General features: G+C 27.6%; 1 protein-coding gene and 1 long non-coding RNA gene across 2 annotated transcripts in view; one reads left to right on the top strand and one right to left on the bottom strand.

The window, feature by feature from the left end:
- The window catches only part of LOC132946173 (uncharacterized), a 32,988-nt gene extending 14,738 nt beyond the window's left edge, over nt 1-18,250 (bottom strand). Inside the window, exon 1 of the long non-coding RNA XR_009664676.1 lies at nt 17,842-18,250. This is a non-coding gene — a long non-coding RNA (uncharacterized LOC132946173). The remainder of the gene's footprint in view (nt 1-17,841) is intronic.
- The window catches only part of LOC132946171 (tyrosine-protein phosphatase Lar-like), a 156,203-nt gene that overhangs the window by 17,052 nt on the left and 115,002 nt on the right, over nt 1-24,149 (top strand). Inside the window, 1 exon segment of the mRNA XM_061016031.1 lies at nt 18,821-18,903. Coding sequence (XP_060872014.1) covers nt 18,828-18,903 — 76 coding nt within the window. The 5' untranslated portion in view covers nt 18,821-18,827.

Below are 24,149 nucleotides of genomic sequence, written 5' to 3'. Positions count from 1 at the left end.
TGAAAACATATTATCCTAAAGACATGTTTCCGAAGACGAAAAACCATTGTTTAATATCCTCGTATTTCGTTGTATATTGAGAAGGGTTATCGGTTTTCAATTGGGAGTTCTGGTAGACCATATTTTATTAAATGTCCGGGTCCCAAAACAATCAGACTCGTGTTAGAGAAAAAAACTGCAGAAAAGAGGGTGTAGCAGACAGGCACCATATGCCTTGTCTGCAAATAACGTTTTGTGGTAGGAAATTAAACAACAAAATTCTATTGTAGAATTCATCTAACAATAAGCAAACGTGAAAATTATTTTTATATTCTTAATTTTTGCTTTACTTAATATTTTTGAAGATTTTACTTAACAATTATAGTTTTTAATCATTAGAATTGAGATATACATATTAAAATTAGGTTTTGTATTAACTGAATTTGTTGTAACTAACAATTTAAATGTCTATTTCTTCAAATTTTATTAAGTTATTGCAATACAAATTTTCTTTAAATTAAGACTATTTGAAAAATGCAATACAATATATTTTTAATTACTTAAATATCAATAACATTTTATTTGTTGGGTAAAAAGCTTGCTGAAAAGTTGAAATATTGACAAAATACAGAAAAATCACGAAAGTTAGCAAATTATTTTGAGTTGAGAATTCATAAAAATTTTTCTTTTTAAATCTAAGATTTGAAAATGTAATACAAGATTATCCATAAGTTTTTCTACCTTTATCAAAAAAAAAATGTCTACAAGAAAATCAAATTAAATTCTTATGAGCGTTTAAAATTCATACTTTTACAACATTTGATATTTACTCGATATCTCATGTAACGATTTTCTTATTTTGTAGTAATTAAAAAACGTATGGCTGTAGATACTTGAAAATTTCACTAAATGTTTATATTAGCATTTTCTATACACGATAAAATTTTGAAAATAATTTGACTCTTTTTGAGCTGTTTACGGACATTGTCAGTTTTCAATTTTTTTAGTTCTTTTTTCTTTAAATATCAATACAATTTTATTTGTTGGGTAACAAAGCGTGAATATTTAATATAAGGCTCCTGATACATTGTTCTAATAGCAGTTGAAAAATATTAAAAATACATAAGCACAATTTTTTTTATAAGCATTTAAAGTTCAAATTTTGACAAAATTTATCAAGCTATAAGGATTGAAAATTGAAAACAAGGCTCCACGTAAATATGTTATACATAAATTGCTTTATTCACAATAATATCATCTAATATACTTGGTAATATTATTGGCTGACTGACCGTTTTCGCTCAGAATCGTTTTTCTTATACAATAATATTATATCATTGAATTCAAATTTAACACCATCCATTACAGTGACCCACTTGTAACCTACTGTACAGCAGAGCGACATACCCACCTTAACCTACTTACCCACCTTTTTTCAATTTGTATGTTACTTTACGAATTAAAAAGATGGGTGTGAGTGGATGTCACTCTGCTGTACAGTAAATTACAAGTGGGGCACTGTAATGGATGGTGTTAAATTTGAATTCAATGATATATAATATCATTGTATAAGAAAAACGATTCTGATCGAAAATGGTCACTCAGCTTATGATATTACTAAGTTTATTTGATGATATTATTGTGAATAAAGTAAATAATATATTTACCTATTTACGTGGAATATTGTTTTAAATTTTCAATCCTTAGCTATAAAAGTTGAACATTTTATAAATTTTTAACTACAAAATATTATTAAATTTTAAATTTGAGAAATTTTAAGGATTTTAATTATTTTTCAAATATCATTGTAACAATATAGGGAAGAGCCTTCTGTTAAATTTTTAAGCTTTTTTAACCAACAAATAACATTTTATTGATATTTATAGAAAAAAAAACTAAAAAAAAATAGAAACTGAAAATGTTTGTAAACAGCTCAAAAAAATAAGTCAAAATATTTGGAAAATATTATGGTGTATAGAAAATGCTAATACAAACATTCAGTCAAAATTTCATGTACCTGCAGTCATTTGTTTAAGAGTTGCACTAAAAACCAAAATCGATCTTTTCAAAAACAGATTTTGTGTAAAAATTCCCGTTTTTCCTTAATTTTTCTTTTGTTTTTCACGGTGCTCTTGAAAACTATTGGAAAAATTTTACTTTTGACCCCCAAAGTACCAACTAGATTCACTTTCCTATCAAAAAATATACTGTTAAAGAAAATCCAAGCACTTTTACTGTCCTAAAAGGTGATGACAGACACAAAAAAAAAAACAAAAAAACAACACACATCATTGTAAAATCAATACATTCATCGTTCCACTCAGAATCTTAAATCTAATTTGCTAATTATGTGTAAATAATCACGAGTAAATATAGTTAAAATGTTATTTAAAAAGTTTATTTGAGTGTAATTTTAAGTTACTTAAGTTCAGGTATTTTCGCAATAAAATTTGATGCTTGATCAAATTTGTTAATTTGTTTGTGGAAAATTAATAAACAAAGCTATTTTTGTATTTTATTAATGCACGCAGTAAACCATTAATCGATCGATTAATTCAGAAAATATCAATTGAAAAATCAATGTCCATTTCTCTTTACTAGATTTCCCCGGACAGGTGTTTTTCGAGTGTATTAAATTTCCGATTTCCGACCATGTCGTCATTGTCAAACTGTACGAAATATCTATTGTCCGAAATCCCCGATATATTCGCATCCCCCTTCATCATCCTTTTCATATCTAAATGGGCTCGTTCAATTGCGATAACATCAGAACACACGCGTTTGGACGTATAACAAATTTTATTTTGTGCTTCACACTCGATATTTATTTGAACATCTTTTGTGTATCGAAATTGGTTTTTGAAAAATTAACCATTACTGTCAACAATAATGTGAACTAAATTTAATTAGTTTTATGGAACTTTGTTAATGATAATTAAAATCATAAATGTTCATTATGTTGATAATAAACGTTGAAACAATATAAAATACTAGGTATTACCTACTTGATATCATCATTGGAAAATATTATAATATTAGAACTATTTGATTCATATATGAGCAGATCGTTTACTTATAAATTATAATATACGGCCAATGACCAATGTAACGAGGCCTTGTATTTATAATAATAAAAAAAATATATAATATTGATATTTTATTACAGAATTCTATGAAAATTAACTTTACTATTTAAGTATACCTATTATTATTTTATGTACTATTACTTTCATAATTTAATCGTTTTAATTCATTTTGAGGTAAAGTATTTAAAGACAATATTATACACATTCCAAAATTGTCATATTAATTTACATTTAACGTTAATAGGCTTTTTAATAATAAATTATATTTATTTAATTTATCTTAGTATTTTATTTTATACATTTCGAATATTTATAAGTATAACTACCTATGTACAGCAAACATACGTTATTTTTTATAATGTCTCATTATCATTGTTTTATGGAACTATATAAAGAGTTTTTTATGTACTATAACCCAATTTTTCCTTTTCTTTTTTAAATAGAATAGATTATAATTAATAATATTCAAATAATTATCAAGAGAAAAATTGCACATATAGTACACCTGATTTTATTTATATCAACATATTAAAATTAAATAATACCAAATTTTGTATTCTAAAAATTCTGTTTTCTTTATGAAAATATTTTGACACGAGAATAACCCTAAATTAAATGTAAAATAATTAAATAAATAAAAACATTTTAACTGTAATTTTCATTATTTTGTGTGAACATGTGAATATGTTGTATTATGTGTATGTGAAATTTCCTTTTGATAAATTGTATCAAACATAATTATTTTAACTGGTATTATTTCCTACAGTGCATATGGATAATTTGATAACTAATTAAATTGTGTGTTGAGAATATGTTTTAAGATTTATACGTATATGTATGCAATAAAATTATGTTAGTCGGTAAATGGATTTTTAAAGATAGGGACATCTTACTGGCAATAACAGGTGTAGTTCTTTGAGCAGCCACAAAGGCTTTTGATTTTCTAAAGACAGACAAACTCCAACGGAAAAATTCTCTAATCACGATGATACTTCAGGACACAACTCTCCTTTTCCATTTCTTCTCACTTCTCCCTTGATCAATCCCATGTACATTTTTCTATCCCTCAGTTAAACGAATTTCTGTTCAAACTTTCTGCTGCTGATTTAATTGAGTTTTCTGTTTGACCACCTACTCGTGAAAGCATTTCAATGGTCTTATGAAGTTTGCTCTTGTGGAGATAAAAGATCAATCGAACAGTTTTTTAACTTTTGATTGAGCCCTTTATTAAACAATGTTGAAACAATAGACGATGTTTATTCCTCAAATTTGATGTCGTTGATAACTAAAAATCATCAAGTATAGTCCCATTACTTGTTTACCTACACATAATTTAATGTATTGTAAACTATTCATGTTTATAGCAAATATATTATAATACACTTATTTTGAGTTTTGTAATATTTTTGTTTTAGTAAAAATACATCTTGAGGCTGTTATACAAAATGTTGTATTAAAAAGTATATTTTTAAATTTAATACCTAATAATAAGTTTGTAAATTTTGTTTGTGGCATACCTTTAGGTAGCGTATAATAATAATATTTAATTATACTATAATAATATTATACTATACTATTATACTATAATAATATTATAACCTAATATATTTATAATTTAATTTATATAATTTTCAGATGGATAGTTTAATTTATAATTATTATAAGTGTTGTTATTTAGGTTTAATATAATTGAAAATCCATATTATTTATTGGTTTTCTATATGTGTTACTTCTATAAATTCATGCAATATTATGAATAAAATATATTAGTTTAGTTTTTAATCATAAAATTAAATTTAAAGCTATAGAAAAAAACAGATTTGGTGTAAACGTTTTGCTTATACTAATAATGATATTGCTGAATAGAAAAAAAATACATATCTCTAGTATATATTACAATATATCAAATTTCAATTTTAAAATAAATAATAAATCATAAATAATCTAAATTTGAACCCATTAGTGTTTGTAGAAAATTCGTTTGGTAATTAATATGAAAAAGTTTTAACACTGTTGTGATAATATTATTAACTGTTATATCTCCACGGTTGGTATACTTAATAATGTTAAGCGTATATTGACGTATGCTATATTATGTATTATAAAATAATTATTCAGATTGTGAAAGTTCCTTCGTAGTTCGTGCGTACGTTCAATTTAATATCACTTAGACGGCTAGTACATGTGAAGGACATTTAAGAACAATGATGGTGATATTAATACAATAATATGACGCTTAAACTGTCTACGTATACGCAACTCGCTTTCGAATATATTATTCCAAATAATCGTCCTTTGTGTGTGCCGTGTGCATCCTTAAGGATGACAGAGGCAGGACAGAGGTGATATGCTTAGGGTGGTGGCGGGAGTTGGGGGTGAGTGTTTTTGAGTTTGATTGCAAATCTCCATTGGCCATTGTTTAGTAAACGGATTCCATCGCGACGGTGCCTTAGGGGTTAAGAGGGGATATCTGATGAGATGTTTGGGTGTGGGGGGCTAACCCGTCGGATTTGTCGCGTATTAATCTCTCGGTCTCACGGCAAATCGGGATCCACCACCACGCAAGATGTAAAACGCAATTACACGGGCCGACAGATTTATTGTGGTCAACCAGAGTAGGAATAGAAGGCGGCGCGGGTGGGACCTGTTGGCGGATGTCACGGCGGTGGCGGTGGTGGCGTCGGCGTGTGTGCTCTCACTCTCGGTCCGGCCGGGACACCGCCCTTTAAACAACGGTCAGAGGGCTTAATGAAATGCGAAATTAAACTCGTCCGCCTGTGCTTTGTTCCTCTCCTCACCATTTCTCCACCACCAGGATGGAACCCACCGCCAAAGGCTCGCCAGTCATATAGCGCCATACCGCCCAACCGACGCCGTCGGTACTCACGATCTACCCACCTCAACACAGCCTCTGCCACCACCAACACTCACTCACGAAATACGGTTTAAACTAATAATAATGTAAACACCGCTGCTGGACCCGTGCTCCTGCTACTGTCTCGTTTCGGACACACGCCGCCGCTCCGCCGCTTTTGTCCGGCAACCGTTAAACGTTTTACATTTCCGTTGGACGCAATACGAACACTGGAGGGGTAAACGAGTGTGCTGATCTGAGGGAATGGTGGGTGAAAGTTCGTTGTAGGGGAATGACGGAGATGAAAAAAAAAATTCGCATAACTCGACATTATTACGCTGTACCGTCGTGGGGTTGTGTCGTTGCATAAAATTACCTTTTTTTTGGTTCTTTTTTTACGTGCATACAATTCATTGTAAACAGAAACAAACACTAAAATATTTTTTCATTTTTTATCGTTTGTTTGACTGCGTTGCTCATAAAATATTTAAAATCAACTGATTATTGTCAAAGCGCTTGTAGAAGATTAAATATGTTTACATTTACGGCTAAAATTAATATAATTTCAATATCCTTTCGCAAATTTAATAAGAAAATATCACCTAAGTACTTGCATGAAATTCGAGTAACTAAATGTTGCAATAACCAAATAAATAGGTCGTCATCTGTTGTCGTCTTCACTTTACTGATGTTAAATAAAGTTGGTTTTTTCATTTGGTCTTATAATTATGTTTTTGAAGTCTAATGGTGGAAAATGGTGGAAATTTGTTTAGTGAAACTTTTAAGTGGATTTCATTTTTTTTGCATTGTTGATTTTTATTTGCTTATTTTTGCTATCATATTGGAATATGCTGTGAATGATCATGCTGCGAATATTTAAAAATTCAGTGCTGAAAAATAAACTGCCATTTATTTAATTTTAATTAAATATTTATATCTTATCGGAGATTTTTTTATTGACATAAGAGTTTAGTTAATACGAGATATCTAACTATACAAGTATTATTTGATAAATATTAAACCATTTTTAATTTAATAAATAATTAAATATGAGTATTAGTTATTAGGTCATTTCTGAATAATTTATTTCATAAAATAATATTTTTATTGTATGAGAATAATAACATATTTTACACAGTTTATGATTGCATATTTACAAATTACACATTTTAAAATATATGTGTTAAGTATTTATATATAGGTATTTGTCGTGCAATTAATGTTTCAAAAACGTCTCTATGATTGAAATAGTGAAATAGTGAAACTTCCATGTAACGAACTTCCATTTAACCAAATTTTCTGTTTAACGAAATATTTTTATGAACCTACTTTATAACCTACTTAGAACCCATTTTATTTAATTCTGTTTAAATAAATTCTCTATAATACGAATTTTATTCGTTGTCCATCAGACTTCGTAATAAGGAAGTTTCACTGTATTTATTTTAATTGCAATCATCCATCGTAAATTTACGCAGGAATCTAATAAGTTATGTGTTAGGATCAACAAAACAATTACATCTTACGGTATTTTTATATATTGGGTAGCTACCTATATTATATACTATAATCTCTTTTAAGAGTTTTGATTCAATTAAATGTAGTATTATAGCATGACTAAAAAAACGTTACAGTATATTCTTCATTCTTTTGTACAATATAATATAAACAATTTTCACAATTTTCACACTTATATTATTTTTATAGTTTTTATATATTAATAATATTTTTAATTTTATAAATTATGCAAATAACTCAGTTATCAAAATACTATTGACCATAATTTTCTTGTCAATAAAGTGTAGCAATAAGTGTACATTATGTTTGTTGTAAGACTTTGTTCGGTTTATTTTATAAAAATAATTTAACTATACCTAGTATATAAGTAGATAATGAAGATTTATATTAAGTTTATAATTTTGTAGATAAATGTTTATCAATCTAATTATAAATTATAATTATATTTGTTATTGATTAAAACAAGACCGAATTTGTAATAACTAATCGGGTACGTTGAAAATTCTATTTTTCTTCTTATATATATATTTGTAAGAACTAGAGTTAACATTTTCATTTTTATTTTAAACGTCTTATGGCTCTCCGTGGTCGATTTAAATCACGCATGTAGCTTGTAATGCTTTTAGTCTCATGGGAGGTATTTGGTGGTAAAAAAACAGCCGTGTAGCTTATATATATCCGAATAAAGTCTTTTTGAACGTTACATTTGCGACTTTGAAAAGACGGTCTAAAATAAAAAAAAATGGACTTTTCGCTATTTAACGCTATTTACACATTTTAAAACATGCATTGAGTTTATACTTTTATTATTTAGGTACATAAATCCACTTAATTTATATTATATTATATTTCTTTTGTTGTTGGAATTTAGATTATAACGTTCCCTAATATTTTCTTTTGAGCATCTTGTGTGATTAGGGAAATATTTTTAAATTTATATACTGAATCGTTTTCCAAATTTGGTTGGCATTCTTTATATTATATTTGTGGAATATACCTAGCTAATTAGTTCAATATTAATATATTATTATTATCTCATATTGTAATGAGTTATACTAATGCTTCTATATACTTCGGTTATCATCAAATTGGTTTTATTATCTAAGTTAAAATTTTATATAATATTTAGATTATTGTTATTAGAATTTTTAATGATCAATTTCTGTGATTGCTTCATTGTGAAGACTAATAATTAAACCATAATTTCCTAACGTTTGACAAATAGTTGCCTACGCAGTAATTAGCGAATTCGTGATAATCAATGGCCTTTACCCCACTCCTATCCATTGAGTAAATACCCGAGACTAATTTGTAAACAGAGAAGTAGCCAATCGAAAATTATTATGTTCGATCCGTGAAAGATTATTATCACCCGTTATATTTGTTTGCTATTTTAAATAAACCTGTGCCTTAGATGAAGGATTACAATGTATTTACATCAATTTACATTTAATTTAAATGATGATTTAATATTTATAATAGTAATAATGCATTACATTTTGTTTTAACTACATACTATATTTGTGATTCCAATATAATATAATACATTTTGTTGGTTTCATCTTCTTAAGGTTACGGTTGTTTAATACCTAGTACCTACATAGTAATTTGTTGTTAAATGTTTGAGTACCTTAGTTAATGGGTTTACTAACGAATTATTTATTTGTAAAAAAAAACCGGGATTCTTGATCTCAAAATGGCGATATTTTATTGAATATCTATTATTTTTTTTTTTTTTTTTTATTGGTTAACCCGCAGCAACATAGGCCATTGGGTGTGGGGGAGGGCACTGTAGGTTTTTATATTGGGTAGGTTGGTACACGTGTGTGTTGTGTTTCGGCAGAATTTCTAATGGGGCACCCGTAGGTTTCTGCCGTGCCCCGGGTGGGGGGATGGCGGCACTTGTTCTCCGGACACCGTGACTTGCACGGAGAAAAATGCCGCCCGGTGGTCGAGGATCGAACTCGGACCGGCTGTGCCGAATCCGTAGCGTTAGACCGCTCGGCCACCTCGTCCCCCATATATTATTTTGTTGGTCTGCATTTATAAAGTTTTATTACAAAGATAAGTTGAATCAATCATCATTCTAATATGTTATGTATAAATAAATATATTTGAACATATTTATTGAAAAATAATATTACATTCAATTTTATTATGAATAATGACTTGAAAATACAAAATGTATTTAAATTGTACCAGTGTTGAGAATATTGATCTGATAACGATGACAAGAATATTTATTTGAATATTGTACGAATACGTTTCTGGTTACATATCTAGATCAATTGTTAAGATATGGGGAATATGTTTTAGGTGGTAAGTTTATCCACAAACAATATAGTGTATGCTTAATGTTTTTCATCTCGGATCGTGTTTCTTTGAATCATCTAATGGGTTATATGTGGAAATAAAATGTAATACTAACCTAGATATTTGTAAAGTTGTCGATCTCATTTCAAATGATTCTTTTTTGAGGTTTTCGGTTTATGTCGTTGGAGGAGTCACTAAGTATAATTCATAGTCACTGTATTTCGAAATCTTTTGGGAATATTCTCAGAATTTTAAAATGTTTGAACGAATATCGATGGATGATTCCATACTGAATATTTGGATCATTTTCACTAGTATTGAAAAACATACTGTAATACTAATTTTATATTCTGTTCATAATTTACACTCAGAGGGCCATTACGATGTGTTTAATAAAACCGAAACAACATTTTTTATTAGAAAAATTCAATCTGTACGTAGTTGGTTTAATCAAGGTGTATATAATAGTCTAAAAATAACTTGAGGAGAAACCACCCAATGATGATACTACAGAACAACAATTATTTATATTTAAAAATAAATTGCAGTGGGTTAACTTTAATTGATTAATTTTATGATACTCTGATCAGACAAATGTTTACTATTTCATTACTGGATTTTTCATATAATTTTGTTATTTTTGAATATTATTAGAAATACATTTTGGTATGACACAAGCAAGTATATTTGTAATATTAACGATTTCACAAATGCGTTCTTAAATTTATAATTACTAGCTTCTTCATAAACATATGTGCCGGTTAAGTAAATTAAGGTTTATCGTAAATAATTTGAAAATAATTCATTTTTACTATGTAAATAACTTAATGCTATTACTTAGATAACTGTTCACCCCAATAAAGGTTTCAAATTACACGTACTTCTAATAAATTTGACACGTATCTATATCGTGTATTATTGAATGAACATAGAGTGGAATGTTGAATTTGATATCGTTACTTAAGCAACAATTTCCGGCGTTGGTTCATTACTATATTATACTGTGCCGAGGTGTTGAGCAAAGCTTGTTGCGGTTTTTTTATATTAAATTATTTTTTAGAATATATCGATTTATAGTTTTTACTTTTGTATTCGATTTGTTTAGTAACAAGATAGATAAACATAAAAATTAAATAAAAGGTAGTTATCCTGATGACCCGATTGATAATATTTAAATACACATTGGTTTTAATACTAAATGTAAAGTAGCACTTAAATTACTGCTTGGAAAATAAATAACCTGTAGGCATATTTCAATTAAATATTCATGAATAGTTTACTTTATACTACTTTATAATACTTAAAAAATATAATTAATGGACTAATAGAAATTTTCATTTTATTTTATTTATTTCATAATATAATGGTGCTAATGTATTACCTACCTGGATTATTTTTTTGTTATTAAAAAACTTTAAATTTTATGATACTGTTGGTTTTTAATAATTTTTGTTTAACTATAAGATATTTCTTTGTAATTGCACTCTAATATATTTCGTATTATGTCACCTTTCATAATTTACATTTACTTCAAGTATCTATATATTGTAAACAATACTTTCTAAAATCAATGTAATCTCCTTGTAGTATACTTTTTAAGTTTACAAGGTCTGGGGTTTTTTTAAATGTTGACATGGTGTTACATATTTTTTATTATTATTATTTTTTGTATATTTTTCTGAAAATATGACTTATTGGTATTTACGGGTTGAAACCTATGCGGCAAAGCTCGTAAAAAAACTCATCAGACTGCAAAGAACGGCGCTAATAAGACTGAAGGGTCGGATGGGTTGGTGGGAAGTAAAAGTTTCGTGATATTTGTATTCCAGCGAATAATATACGGACGCCCGTTTTAAAATCCATTCGGAATTATTATTTTCTCTCGGGAAGAAAGTTTTACGGGCGTACCAAGACGAATCGACCAAGATGAATATTCATTTCGTGTTAAGACTCCCCATCCTATGAACTTTAATTTAAATAAAACATTCATTAACAGGTTTTAAGTCTATTCGTTTTTAAAAACGAATTCTGACCATATTACTACTTATTATTATTTTTATTCGAAGTGCGTCTTTCAAAAATGATTATAAAATCGTGTAGAACAACATAAATATTATACGTGTATATGTAACGATGTATATAAACAATGTATATAATGTATAGCGTTAATTAACTCAACTTTCTGTTGATATGAACGGAGTTTGGTTGACAAGTTTATAGAAAATTATTTAATTTTAATTCTCTGTTTCAATAAACAGTAGGTAATCGATTATAAAATAAAACTATTGTAAGCTTTCTCAATGCTTAAAATCAGAACCACTGGTCTTTTAAATTATCTATTATAAATTTAACATGTTATAATACATATAATTGTAAATAATTAATTTGATTAAATTATGAAAATGTATTGTGGCATTCGGAATGCAAAATGTATAGAGGTAGGTAGGTACTTTTTGATTGAAAATAATCTTCACTGTAAATATAAATTTAAAAAAATGCATTGTTTACCTACAATTATAATATTATATATGTATTTGAGTTTGGTAATATTTCCTGCCGTTTAGAAAGTATGTTTATCGTTATTGGTATATATTCGAAGTGTGTAAGCTGCATCAAAAGTTTTTTCTGGCCATAATGGTAATCGCTTTTTTTCTATACAAACTTTTCCTAATAGTGATCCCATTTTCACCAACAACATTTATTTTTATTTTTTTTGCATAAAATGAATTTTATATGGGAAAAGTTTTAAGGCCTAGTCTATGATGTAACATTGTAACTTATATAGTACGGTCACCAAATAGTTTTTTATATTCAAGCGCATTTTCAGAATTGATATAAATCATACCTACGAATTCATATTCGTTGTTGAATGTATAAAACTTTGCCCCCTAAACAAATAAAGTATTCAGTTTTTTATAAATTAATATATAATGTATACAATACACTTATATATTTTTAGGAACGAATAGAATAGTCAAGATCTGCGAATTCTTCTTGAGCGTGTTTATTTCCAGGTCGATAATTTAATTTAATTTGTATTTTATTTAATTAATTGAAAAATATTAAGTAAATAATCTGAATGATATTTTAGATTTTGAGCGTAGCGAATGAATGTTTGTATTTACAATGATGTGTATTTTTTTTCTGTCATCAACATTTTGGGTGTTAAAAATGCTCCGATTCGGGAGGTCAAAATTGTAATAGTATAATTTATACGCAAAACCAATTTTATTTTTTTGGCGTAACTCAAAGACTAATAACTATAGACTCTTAAAATTTTCACCAACTATTTGTATTAGAATTTTTTATATGTAGCAAAATTTTCAAAATATATTTGAACTCTTTTTGAGCTATTTATAGCTTTGAGAAATTTTTCGAATTTTATAAAAATTATTCTGTTTAAACAAAAAAAAAAAAATTACGAGAAATAACATTAATTTTTTATAAGCGTTTGAATTAAAAATTTACTTAAATTAACGAATATTTCCGCCCATCGAATTTTCATATTTTGTTGTATTTCCAAAATGATTAACTGTAGACACTTGAAATTTTCACAAAATATTTATAATAGCATTTTTCATAAATGGCAAAACATTTTAAAGCTATTTGTATTTTATAGCCATATGAGTTTTTCCAATTTTTTCAAATTTTTAAATTTTGTAAATTATTATTTTTTTAGAAATTCATTACAGTTTTTCTTTTTATAACCAATATTGGAAATTTTGAAAGAAGATTTCCCATGTACCTTTTTACAAAAATATAATTTGACTGTGAAAAGTTACGCTATTTATAGCCATAAAATATTTTCGATTTTTATTAAATTTTTTTTTAAATATTAAATTTATAGGAGGACACAACGTCTCTACTAGGAATCGTATTTCGTATACAATGATCGAAATGTTCGACAACTACTGTACAGCAAATCGGTATTCACTTGTCCACCTATTTTAAATATTTATATTATAATATAGTAATCTGTAAATAATTAATTGTACTATAATTATTAAATACATTTATATAAGAGTACAAAGCCGTATATCGACTGCACGGCACTTGTCTAATATTTATATTTTTCTGCCATCAGAATGGCACATGTATAGTTACATTCAAACTTTTTTAAGGTTTATATTTAGTTATGAAATATAGTTTATTTTTATGTGAAGACTTTTTGTTAGACGGTTATTGCTGGGAGAGAATTTTAAAGCGTTTTATTAACAGAACAAAATGTTGAGACCGTATACAATGTGTTAATAATTAGTAATTACCTCCTTTTAAACAAAAAAAAAAACAACATATTTTGCAACCATTGCATACTTTTAAAAAACGTGTCCTTAAATTAACTCATTGGTATTATGATATAACTAGCGGTTAATTGAATTATTTATAATAGCTGAAATTATTAAACAAACATTATGTTTGTTACATAATAAATATAATATATTTCATTATTTATGTTGTTTAGTACATATCAAAAACTATATATGTTTAATAACCGTCAAAAGTTATAATTTTTATATTAGAGTATAGGCTTTAAATTATTTAAATTTAATCGAAATATAGGTAGGTAGTAATTATATTTAAAAAAATAATGAATTATGTATTTATGGCACATAACGTTGAAAATTATGTTAATATTACAGAAAAGAGTATATAAGATTGATGGGGGTTGTGGTAAACTCGTACAAAACAATAAACAAAATATAGTATAATGGGTGTGGGTGTATAAGTTAAATTTATAATTTCGCCACCAATTTGTGGTGAATTTGTGAATACATTTAAACTTGAATTTCAAACTAAACCAAAATCTAAATAGTTATTTTTGACACTTAAAATTATTTATCATAAGTCCTTTAATATTTTAAGTTTACGTTGTACTCAAAGATACCAACTCCTAATCGATTTGAATTGTAATTAATTAAAATTATGTTTAGCTATTTCTTTTATATTATTACTTAAAATTACTTTGTAATTGATAGGTCTATTTATCAAATTCTATAATAATTTTGTTGTAAAACACCGATACTTGGATTTAAAAATAATTCCCCATGACAAAAAACAATTTTCTTTTTTTTAAACATAATTATCATTCATAGCTTTAATGTTTGTCTAAATAAAGTAATATTTTTCCATAATGGGCATATCAATGTCCGCTTTATGTACCTCTAGTGTTATATATGTACCCATTATTAATGACAACCAAATAAATTTTCAAAAGATATCTATAAGACTTAGTTAAATTCAAATTATGAAATATTACATAGTATTACAATTATTATAAACGTATATTTATGAAAATAATATTCGTAGTTCTTATTTATTTTATATCCTCCCATATTTTATGATGAGCAATGTTCGGATTTTATTATCCGCTATAAAGTATAGTCTTATGGAATATAATTTTGCTTGTTAGTTGGTTATGCATATACATGTTATTGATATATTATTTACAAATAAGAATAATAAAAATGTCAAATATTTTATGAATTGATGTAGTTTAATTACTAATATTATTTATAAAGCTTGAAATAAATTGAATATTTAAAAAAAATGCAAACCGTAAATTAATAATATTTTAATTTGATACAATATAAATTACAATTTATAACATGGAATTATGGTATAATTATGAATTTTAAATTTTAAATTATCGCAAAGCAGGAATTACTAGTGAAACCTGTGTGTTTAACTTACAGGGTCAAATATATTATAACAAAATAAAATAACGAAATGTTTCCAGCCAATAACGTCATAAACAAACTTTAAATTCTAAACCCACACAAAACACCATGGAACTTGTACCAAACCAAAAAACAATACAGTTATTATATTTAAAATATAATAACCCGTAATGATTTCAATTAAAAAATGTAAGAAGTAATAATGGCCTTTTTTTCATGTTTGGAACCACTACACGGGAGGTTGAACTATTTCACAAAGCTTGCCCCTGAAGAAGTAATAGCCTATGAAGTCAAAATTGTATTTAGATCAAAAGAAAAAAATAATTATATTACTATTTATTTTTTGTCAAATTTGCAGTCATTTGAAATATTAAAGTACAATACCTAACAGAATGAATATACATTTTTTTTATTTAAAAATAAAAAGTAATCATAAAATAATGTAGAGAAAGTTCTTTAAAAAGCTTGCGTGAGTTTATACGGAATTGCAATAATCCAATTATTTATAAATGTTTAAATGATTACGTCGTATTATTTAACCCAACAGATAGTGGCATATATTTTATCGAGCATAACAATTAAATGATTGCGACACAATGTTTTGCAAGTTATCATAATTTTGTCGATTAAGTTTTTTAAGTAAGAAAGTACATTTTTTGATAAAATGTATGATATATAGGGAATGGATGACTTTGTTTAGTAAATCTTTCACAATAGTTTTCAATATATTCTAGTTTCTAAAATTTAAAAAAAAATATTACGTTTTGGTATAAGCTACTTCAAGTAGGTATACATGTTAAATGTTTAAATTAACATTTTTAATTATTTCAAAGTTCCTACTTAACAATACAATCATAATAAACAAAATTAATATGTATGTGAACATTTCATCCGTATTTCATATTATTAGGTACTTGCATTTTTGTGCTAATTAAAATAACATAATGGCTATTTAGAAATTAAAATTTCACCAAATTACCTATATATTATAGTGTATTTGGAAATAAAATATGCTTAGGTATATAGGATGTATTTATACATGTTGTATTTACGTAATTTATACTAGCGCATACCTGTTAAGATAAGTTAAGTTATCTTAAATTATTCTATCCTTAGAGAGCCTATTATTTATTTAGAATAATTTTATATTCTGATTAAATACCTTGAAGAAACATATGTAGGTGTATTGATTATAGTTTTAATTCACCCAGTAATTTAGCGAATAAAAAAAAAAAAAAAATAGTATTAGTGAATAAAATACACCGTCTCTAAAAATATATAGTCCTATATATTACGCATTCGTCGACAATATAATATGCTGTTATATTAGCCGCGGTAACCGAAACTCTAAAATTTCGTATAAATTAATATATGAATATATGCACAGTGGTCGAAGTGGGGGTGGATACGGGGCCGGAATACCAACAACCTACTATTTTTTTAGCTCACATTTGTCATCCCTGCAGTTATTTTTTTCCGAAATAACGCACCCCTCGCTAAAAAATCTTTATTTTAAATTATAGTTATAGGCATTAGGTATTTTAGTTTTATCAAAAACAATAAGCTACAGATAAATAAAACAAAGATTTACTCGCCGGATAGTGTCGTCGTACCCAGAGACGTATTCTAATTATTCGCGCTTTGGCACTAAATTTTTTTTTCAACTCAGTTTTTGACAATAAAAATTAATTTTATACGAGTTCTTGTTTTTTAATAATTATAGAACAAAATTTAATTCAACAATACGTATTAGCAATATATTTATTATATAAATACATAACTTGGCAATTATAGAAGTTGTTGAATTCGATCTTCAATGTACTTTGTAAATTTAATTTCCAATGATTAAAAAATAGCTGATTCTTAGAAAGGGTTAAATAATAACTGTGTTAACATAAACAATATTTATAATAATTACGAACGCAGATGTTCTATTAGCATAATGTGCCGGGCGATAACAGTATATACATTTAGGACTTAGATACAACATAAAATAGATGTAGTCTTTAGTCAAGTAGATTACGTATAACTCAGAAAATATTAAAAATTATAATTTTAAGACCTTGGTTTATAAAGTTTAATAATTCAGAAACTATTCATTCGAATTTCGGATCAGTTTTCTAAAAAACTTATTTGCCTAATATAGGTAGTGGAACAGTAAAAAAAAAGGTTTTAATTCGTAAAAAAAGTTTTTGTATCACCACCTAGGTGATACATCTTGAATCCCATAATAATTTTAAGTACAAAAATTTGGTGGAAAATTCCGAAAATTGTAAATTTCAATAAATATGTTAAAATAATGTTTGGCGAATCACTCTGTATAATATGGATCATAATATCCTTACAAACTGGTTTTGAACACAGCAGTGATAATTATATACTCGATTATACTATTAATAATTATTGTGCTTACCCTTGACGGTACAACAGCGGTGGCGAGGAATCGTCGTCGGCGGCATCGGTGGCATCGATGGCGGCGGCGTTCGAGCGATCTTCATCGGTATTGGCGGCGTCGGAGCGTGTTCGTCCCGAACGTTCGTGGAGTTCGAATGCCGCGCGCGTTTATCCGCCGTCGCACGCGCGCGGCGAGTCCGGCGATACCTGTGGCGACGGCGGCGGTGGTTTTTGCCAATTGGCTGCGGCGTCGGCGGCGATGATGGGCGGGTGCGCGCGGAGGGGAGGGATCGGGCCGCGCGCGCGTTTCAAGCTCGCGGGGCGTGCGCCGCCCCCGTCGCGTTCAGTCAGTGTACGCGTACCACCGGCGCCCGTACGATACGACCTCGTCCGTCGTCTGTCGATCGCGTCGCTATCGTTTTCGACTCGTCAATCGTTATCAATACCATATAACGGTATCAATTTATTAATTATTTTTTTTTTATTAACTGTTGTGTGTAAGACAGTGATACAATTTTATTTTATTGTTACCGTCAAAATCCGTGTCCTAGTCGAGTCGATCGTTTTTTGTCAGACACAAGTCGTGCATTACTATAATAGTTTTATAAATTTATTAACATATATTTCGTGTATTGGTATTGTTTTTATTTCGCGTTTCCACGTGTGGTATCTTCGCGCACAGGATGTGTGTGTGTATGCGTTATTATTAGGACGAACCGAACTGACAGAAATCGGATATCTGATATGATATCTGTCATTTGCATCCTAACCAACCTAGCCTAACTTGACCCCCCATCCCCCCAATACTACATCCGAAGAGCCGTTAGTAGCGCAGTATGGATTTAGGTTTAAGTATTCCATCATAATATATAATAATCGCGTTTCGGATCATTCGCGAAACGAATTTTGTAATTTGTATGGTTTGCTCTCCCCGTCAACAAGAGTGGGTCCAAATGTGACTGTCGGACACAATATGTCTTAACCGTTGTATTTTACAGGCTGACGATGTGCTCGAGCAGCTCTTGGCAAGCACTGGTCACCACAGTGTTGGCCTGTTCAGCAGTCTGCGCGTTCGCTTCCGGTACGTACCTATATATATAGCTATACATTATATACATCTACATCCCCTCCACACCTACGATTTCGTTACCAGGTGATCAGGACGACGATAACAAAAACAACATTAACAGTTTTATCTTTTAAAACAAACAGTGATTATGTATATTATTATACTATGGACGTGCGAGCGTGTGCTTGCGTAGGTACGGTTCTCTTCTTTTCATTATCAAGGCGTAGGTTGTTTAATTTTTAATTGTAAGAGGGAAATTGAAGTAATTATTTTTAATTCGTGCCCAATCAGGTGCACTTGTTCACAACAAGTACAGCTGCAGTGGGAGGTGTTAGCATAAAATTTAATTCTCGGAGTCCGTCGCCAGTCGTAATAATTTTCTACTCGTTTCTCAGTCTATGTGGGAATTGCCACAAAATTCTAAAAACGTCGCTTGTTTTGCTGTTTTCTACTAGGAGTGTTCTAAAGTTTTCAAAATATCCCCGGGCCTTGGGTAATAACTTTTTAATGAATGACCGCATGTCACCGACCCCCGGAAACAATAAAGACGTAATTAAAACCGGTCGGTCTCGTGACCCCTATACTATTTTTTTTATCTCTGAATGTATACATTTCAAGAACAATTATTTGAGTCAATCATTCTTTTTCAATACTGACTAATTACTACATTCTTTTCCATGTATACTACCCTGTACCCTGAGTGTTGTAGATACATATGTGTCATTATGTGGCAAGCAATTATTAAAAAAATTTTCTTTCTCTGTAACCACAATTGTTTTAGGTATTAATTATTGAATTGTAACATAATCTGTGGGGTGATAATTATTAATCCAAAAATTTTTTTAGGTATATATAAAGTTTAAAAGAACTACAACTATAATTTTCTTACAACATTTTAATTTAATAATTATGTTTATTAAATTTAAAAAAATCGTTTCCATTGTATGTCATGTATTATACTAAAAAAAACAAACAATATCAGTACCTACCTACTACCTACCCATGTTAAATTAGATGTAGGTACCTATAAGTTATCTAAGTTTAGCATGTTAAGTTTAAATGCACATTTCAATCACACAGTGGAATGTCTATTGAATGTGTGAGAAAATAATTTTAGCATAATATTATGTGTAAAGGTAGCTATTTTTTTTTACTTAAACTGTTTTGTAGTTTATAATCGAATTATGTTATTTAAGTGTAATACATGTAGTTATATTTAAACAAAAGTGGTTATTATACACTATAACTATGTGATTCAATAGAATATTGATAAATGCTATTTTTATTATATGGCTTGGTGTATGGTTGCATTGAAATGCTAATAGTCCACTACAATTTAATTTTTGATTTTGTGAATATGAAATTTAATAATTACATAACCTCTAAAAAGAATTTTTTATTTTTAAAAATATGATTATTTACCTACTCTTTGATATAAAAGGAAAACCTTAGAAACATTTTGATTATTATTCATTTAAGCCTCAAAAGGTGATACGAGAAACATTATGGTTACAAATTTAATTTCATATTTAACCAAAGTTTACAGAAGTTCACAAAAGTTATGTGATAAAAAGTTATTTATTTTAAATTTTAAAATTTTTCTATTGAAACAACAATTTAATATCATTTTAAATTTACTGCAACATTAAGTTCCGTTATTCAAACGTGAAGCAAACGTATTTAAAAAATATAATAGTATACTAGGTACTATTATAAATTTTTTTTTTTGACCAATTTTTATTGATATTGTATATTGAATAAATCGGATATTATTTATTGTGTATTAACTGTAGTAATCGATTTTCTGTATATTCACAATTTAATTGTTTCTGTTACACATTTTTTTATTAAATAATTTTATTACATTTGGAAAATTTGTCATGCAATTCCAAAGTAATATGGTTGTTTGTTTAATGATGTGATTATGCACCGGATGGGCCTATAGATCATCAGATTTCAAATTATAAATGGATACCCACCTCCGTTGTTTATGCTAGGTTTATGCGAATTGAGTAAATTATTTAAGCTAGGTTAACTGGGGGAGTTTGACTTTATTCAGCTGAATGAAAGGTATGGTATACAGAATCATGAAAATCAAGAGTTATGATTTTAAGATTTTTGTATGATTTCTGTTATAGGAAAAACTGACGTAAGTAATAAAATTAAGTTTGGGTTGCTTTATGTTTTATATATTATACAGTTCCATTCTCCTAAGATGCAATAGATGTTGAATATTTTTTGTTTGTGTTCAGCAATTTTTACTGCCATCGACAAAAGACAATTCTAAAGCTAGTCTATTTATTTTTATTGTATAATATATATATATATATTTAGTTTCTATCATCCAATAACTAATAAAAACAATTGTAGTAGAATGAAAAAATAAAAAAAATTGTCTGTTTTCAAGACGTTTAACTTTTTATCGAGTCTCTAAATTATTTTTAAATTTTAGATTCTATAAGCCATACACGCTGGTTTATGAATGATAAGTATTTCTTTTTTATTTGAAAATATTTACATTTTTTAAAGTATTTATTATACTTGTAAAATATGTGTAATATATAGCTTGTCTAAATTCCCAACAAACGTCAAAATACTATTTAATGATTCAATGAAAATTTACATTTCCTACAAATTATTTATTAATATAGGTGGGTTATTTTGTTATAAATTCAAAATAGATAAATGAGAAATTGGATAACATTTTTGATCATAGACGCATTATATTGTTTCAATATGGTTTTTAAAAATCGTTCTCAATAAACTTGGAATACCTAATAAAAATATAAATAAATAAATATATATGGCGTACGTTGTCATATTATGCCTCCTCCTTTCGTTTTTAACTTTCTCGTAATGCGAACATTTAAAGTAAGATCTTATTCCAATTTTATTTATAGGAAATTATAGGATTTGTGCCTATCTTTTTTTTATTTATTCATTGATTAAATTAAAAGATATAAATTACAAAGTTAAGTAGTTGGTTTAATTTACATTTATAAGCAAAGCTTGTGGTGAGGTTAATAAGTTACAACATTTTGGTTTGTACTTAAAACTAGACATACTATAATATTACTTAAACAATAACGTAGATAAAATAAAACATTACATAGAATACAAATATGGTTGAATTAACAATATAGTTTTTTTTATAAATTTTTCTAATAAATAAGCAAAATCAATTTTGTTATATATAGATAACTCTGTTTTTTTTATTAACATTATTGAATAGGTATATATTTTTTCACATCTAGAGATAGTGAGTTGGAAATAGTAAGACTTAGATAATTAACAAAGCGTTTACCTAACTCTTTTTTTTGTACCATACAGAAATATCATACGCTCTAATGTCACACTTAGTGCCTTTAAGATTTAGAGTGGAGCGATGAATGTATTTTTATACGAAAATAGGATAGCACATTTTTTGTAAAATGATTTTACTGTAAGTACTGTAAGTTGTTAATAGTATTGTTCCGTGGAGCCCTGAACAACAAGAGAGTTAGACCAAAAACCAAAATCGATCTTGTCAAAAACCGATTTCGCGTAAAAATTAATTTTGACCTCCCAAATGTTCTAATACACTAACTATATTCACTTTTCCGTCGATCAAAATACTGAGGTTGAAAATCGAAGCATTATTTGCACTAATTATCGTGTACATAGACGTAAAAACTTAAATGTATGTAAAATCAATACATTCATCGATCTTGTCAGAATCTGTAATAACAACACTGTGTTGGTTCTGCTAAACGTAAATTTGCTGTTGGGCGTGGGTCGAAGAGAGAAAACAAATAGTGCGCTGACATCATCTTAATAATGTAAATGTATCTTTGTTTGATTTGGTATGTTAATTTTATATTTAATTCACTTCTTAAATTAAAAATTATTTTTAACATGTAAATTATAATTTACTGTGTAGGATGATGGATGATTAAATATCTAGCTTTATTGTCACAAGTTCTTGATTTTAATGCGTTTCCACAATGTTGTAGAACTGGGGTGAAGAAATAGATGTATACAAATGAAATAACCAGAATGTAATTAAATTAAAATACTTATATTGTTAAAATTATGCAATCGCGTTTGCGAATCCAGTTTTTATTTCGTCCACCAAGTTATTTTGTCGTATTATAAAATTAGACTAAATTAATTCAAGGATTTTTTTTGTCTAAATTAAAAAGTATTAAACATGTTCAATAGTTTATTTCATTTTTATTAACGATTGGCATTTTTTCTTTCCATATAGTGTATCTCTTATTAAATATGTACTCCACGTTTATCATTACTTTCATTTATATTATTTATTTGTTTTAGTTATTTTTGAAACGATTAGACGAAATGTTTGCTATATTTTTGTAATAGGTACTTATTTTAAATATCGTCATGTTCGTAAAATCATAAATAATGAGTATACTATTTATTTTAATTTAATTTTAAGTCCAGTAAGGTTTTGTATATTTATTTTCAAGATACTATTTTTAACATTATAAGGCAATAACTATTTCTGTTAGAAACGTATATAATTATTGTATAATGCATACAATAGTAGATGCAGATATTTCTATTGCAGTTTTTGCTTAAGTTAATTAATTGTTTTATTTAATTTAAACAAACTAAGATACATTTTTATTTATGTTTTGAGTGACCTACTTAACAGTTAAAGAAGTAAGCTTATAAGTTTTTTTTAAATCTCGTGAAGCATTATTTCAAATGTTGTACCTACTTAATATTTTTTAAATTTGTGTTGTAAAAAGTTCCAAACATATTATATTTTTATTGGTTTTTTAAATTTATATTTTTTCATTAATTTCATATCATTATGATTTTTTCCTATGTTGTCATATATTTCAATACTTATTATTATTTTTTTAAATATAAAAATGAAACAATTTTCTTATGGTAATCATACAATTTAGATTTACTAAAATTGTTCATATTCAACATAATTAATCTAGGTTTAATATAATAATAATCCCACTCTTTAATTTTATATAACGTATTTTAAAACTTTCGATTTCATCTCTAATAAAAATAACCATCATGCGCTAAATTTATTTTTATATATTTTTAGTATCAAATAGTATACTGGGATTTTGAATGAGCCATTGGACTTTCCGCCTTCTTTAAATAGTGGCCAGGTTAGTGAGGAGCTAAGCAAAGTGTTATTATTGCGAAGTAATGGAGCATTGTAGTTTATAATTTAAAATAAACTCCGACTTTAACTCTATACTTGCTTCTACATCTCACCACGACCATTT

Source organism: Metopolophium dirhodum, chromosome 6, assembly GCF_019925205.1.
Source record: "Metopolophium dirhodum isolate CAU chromosome 6, ASM1992520v1, whole genome shotgun sequence".
NCBI lineage: Eukaryota > Metazoa > Arthropoda > Insecta > Hemiptera > Aphididae > Metopolophium > Metopolophium dirhodum.
This window is presented reverse-complemented; position numbering and strand designations above follow the sequence as displayed.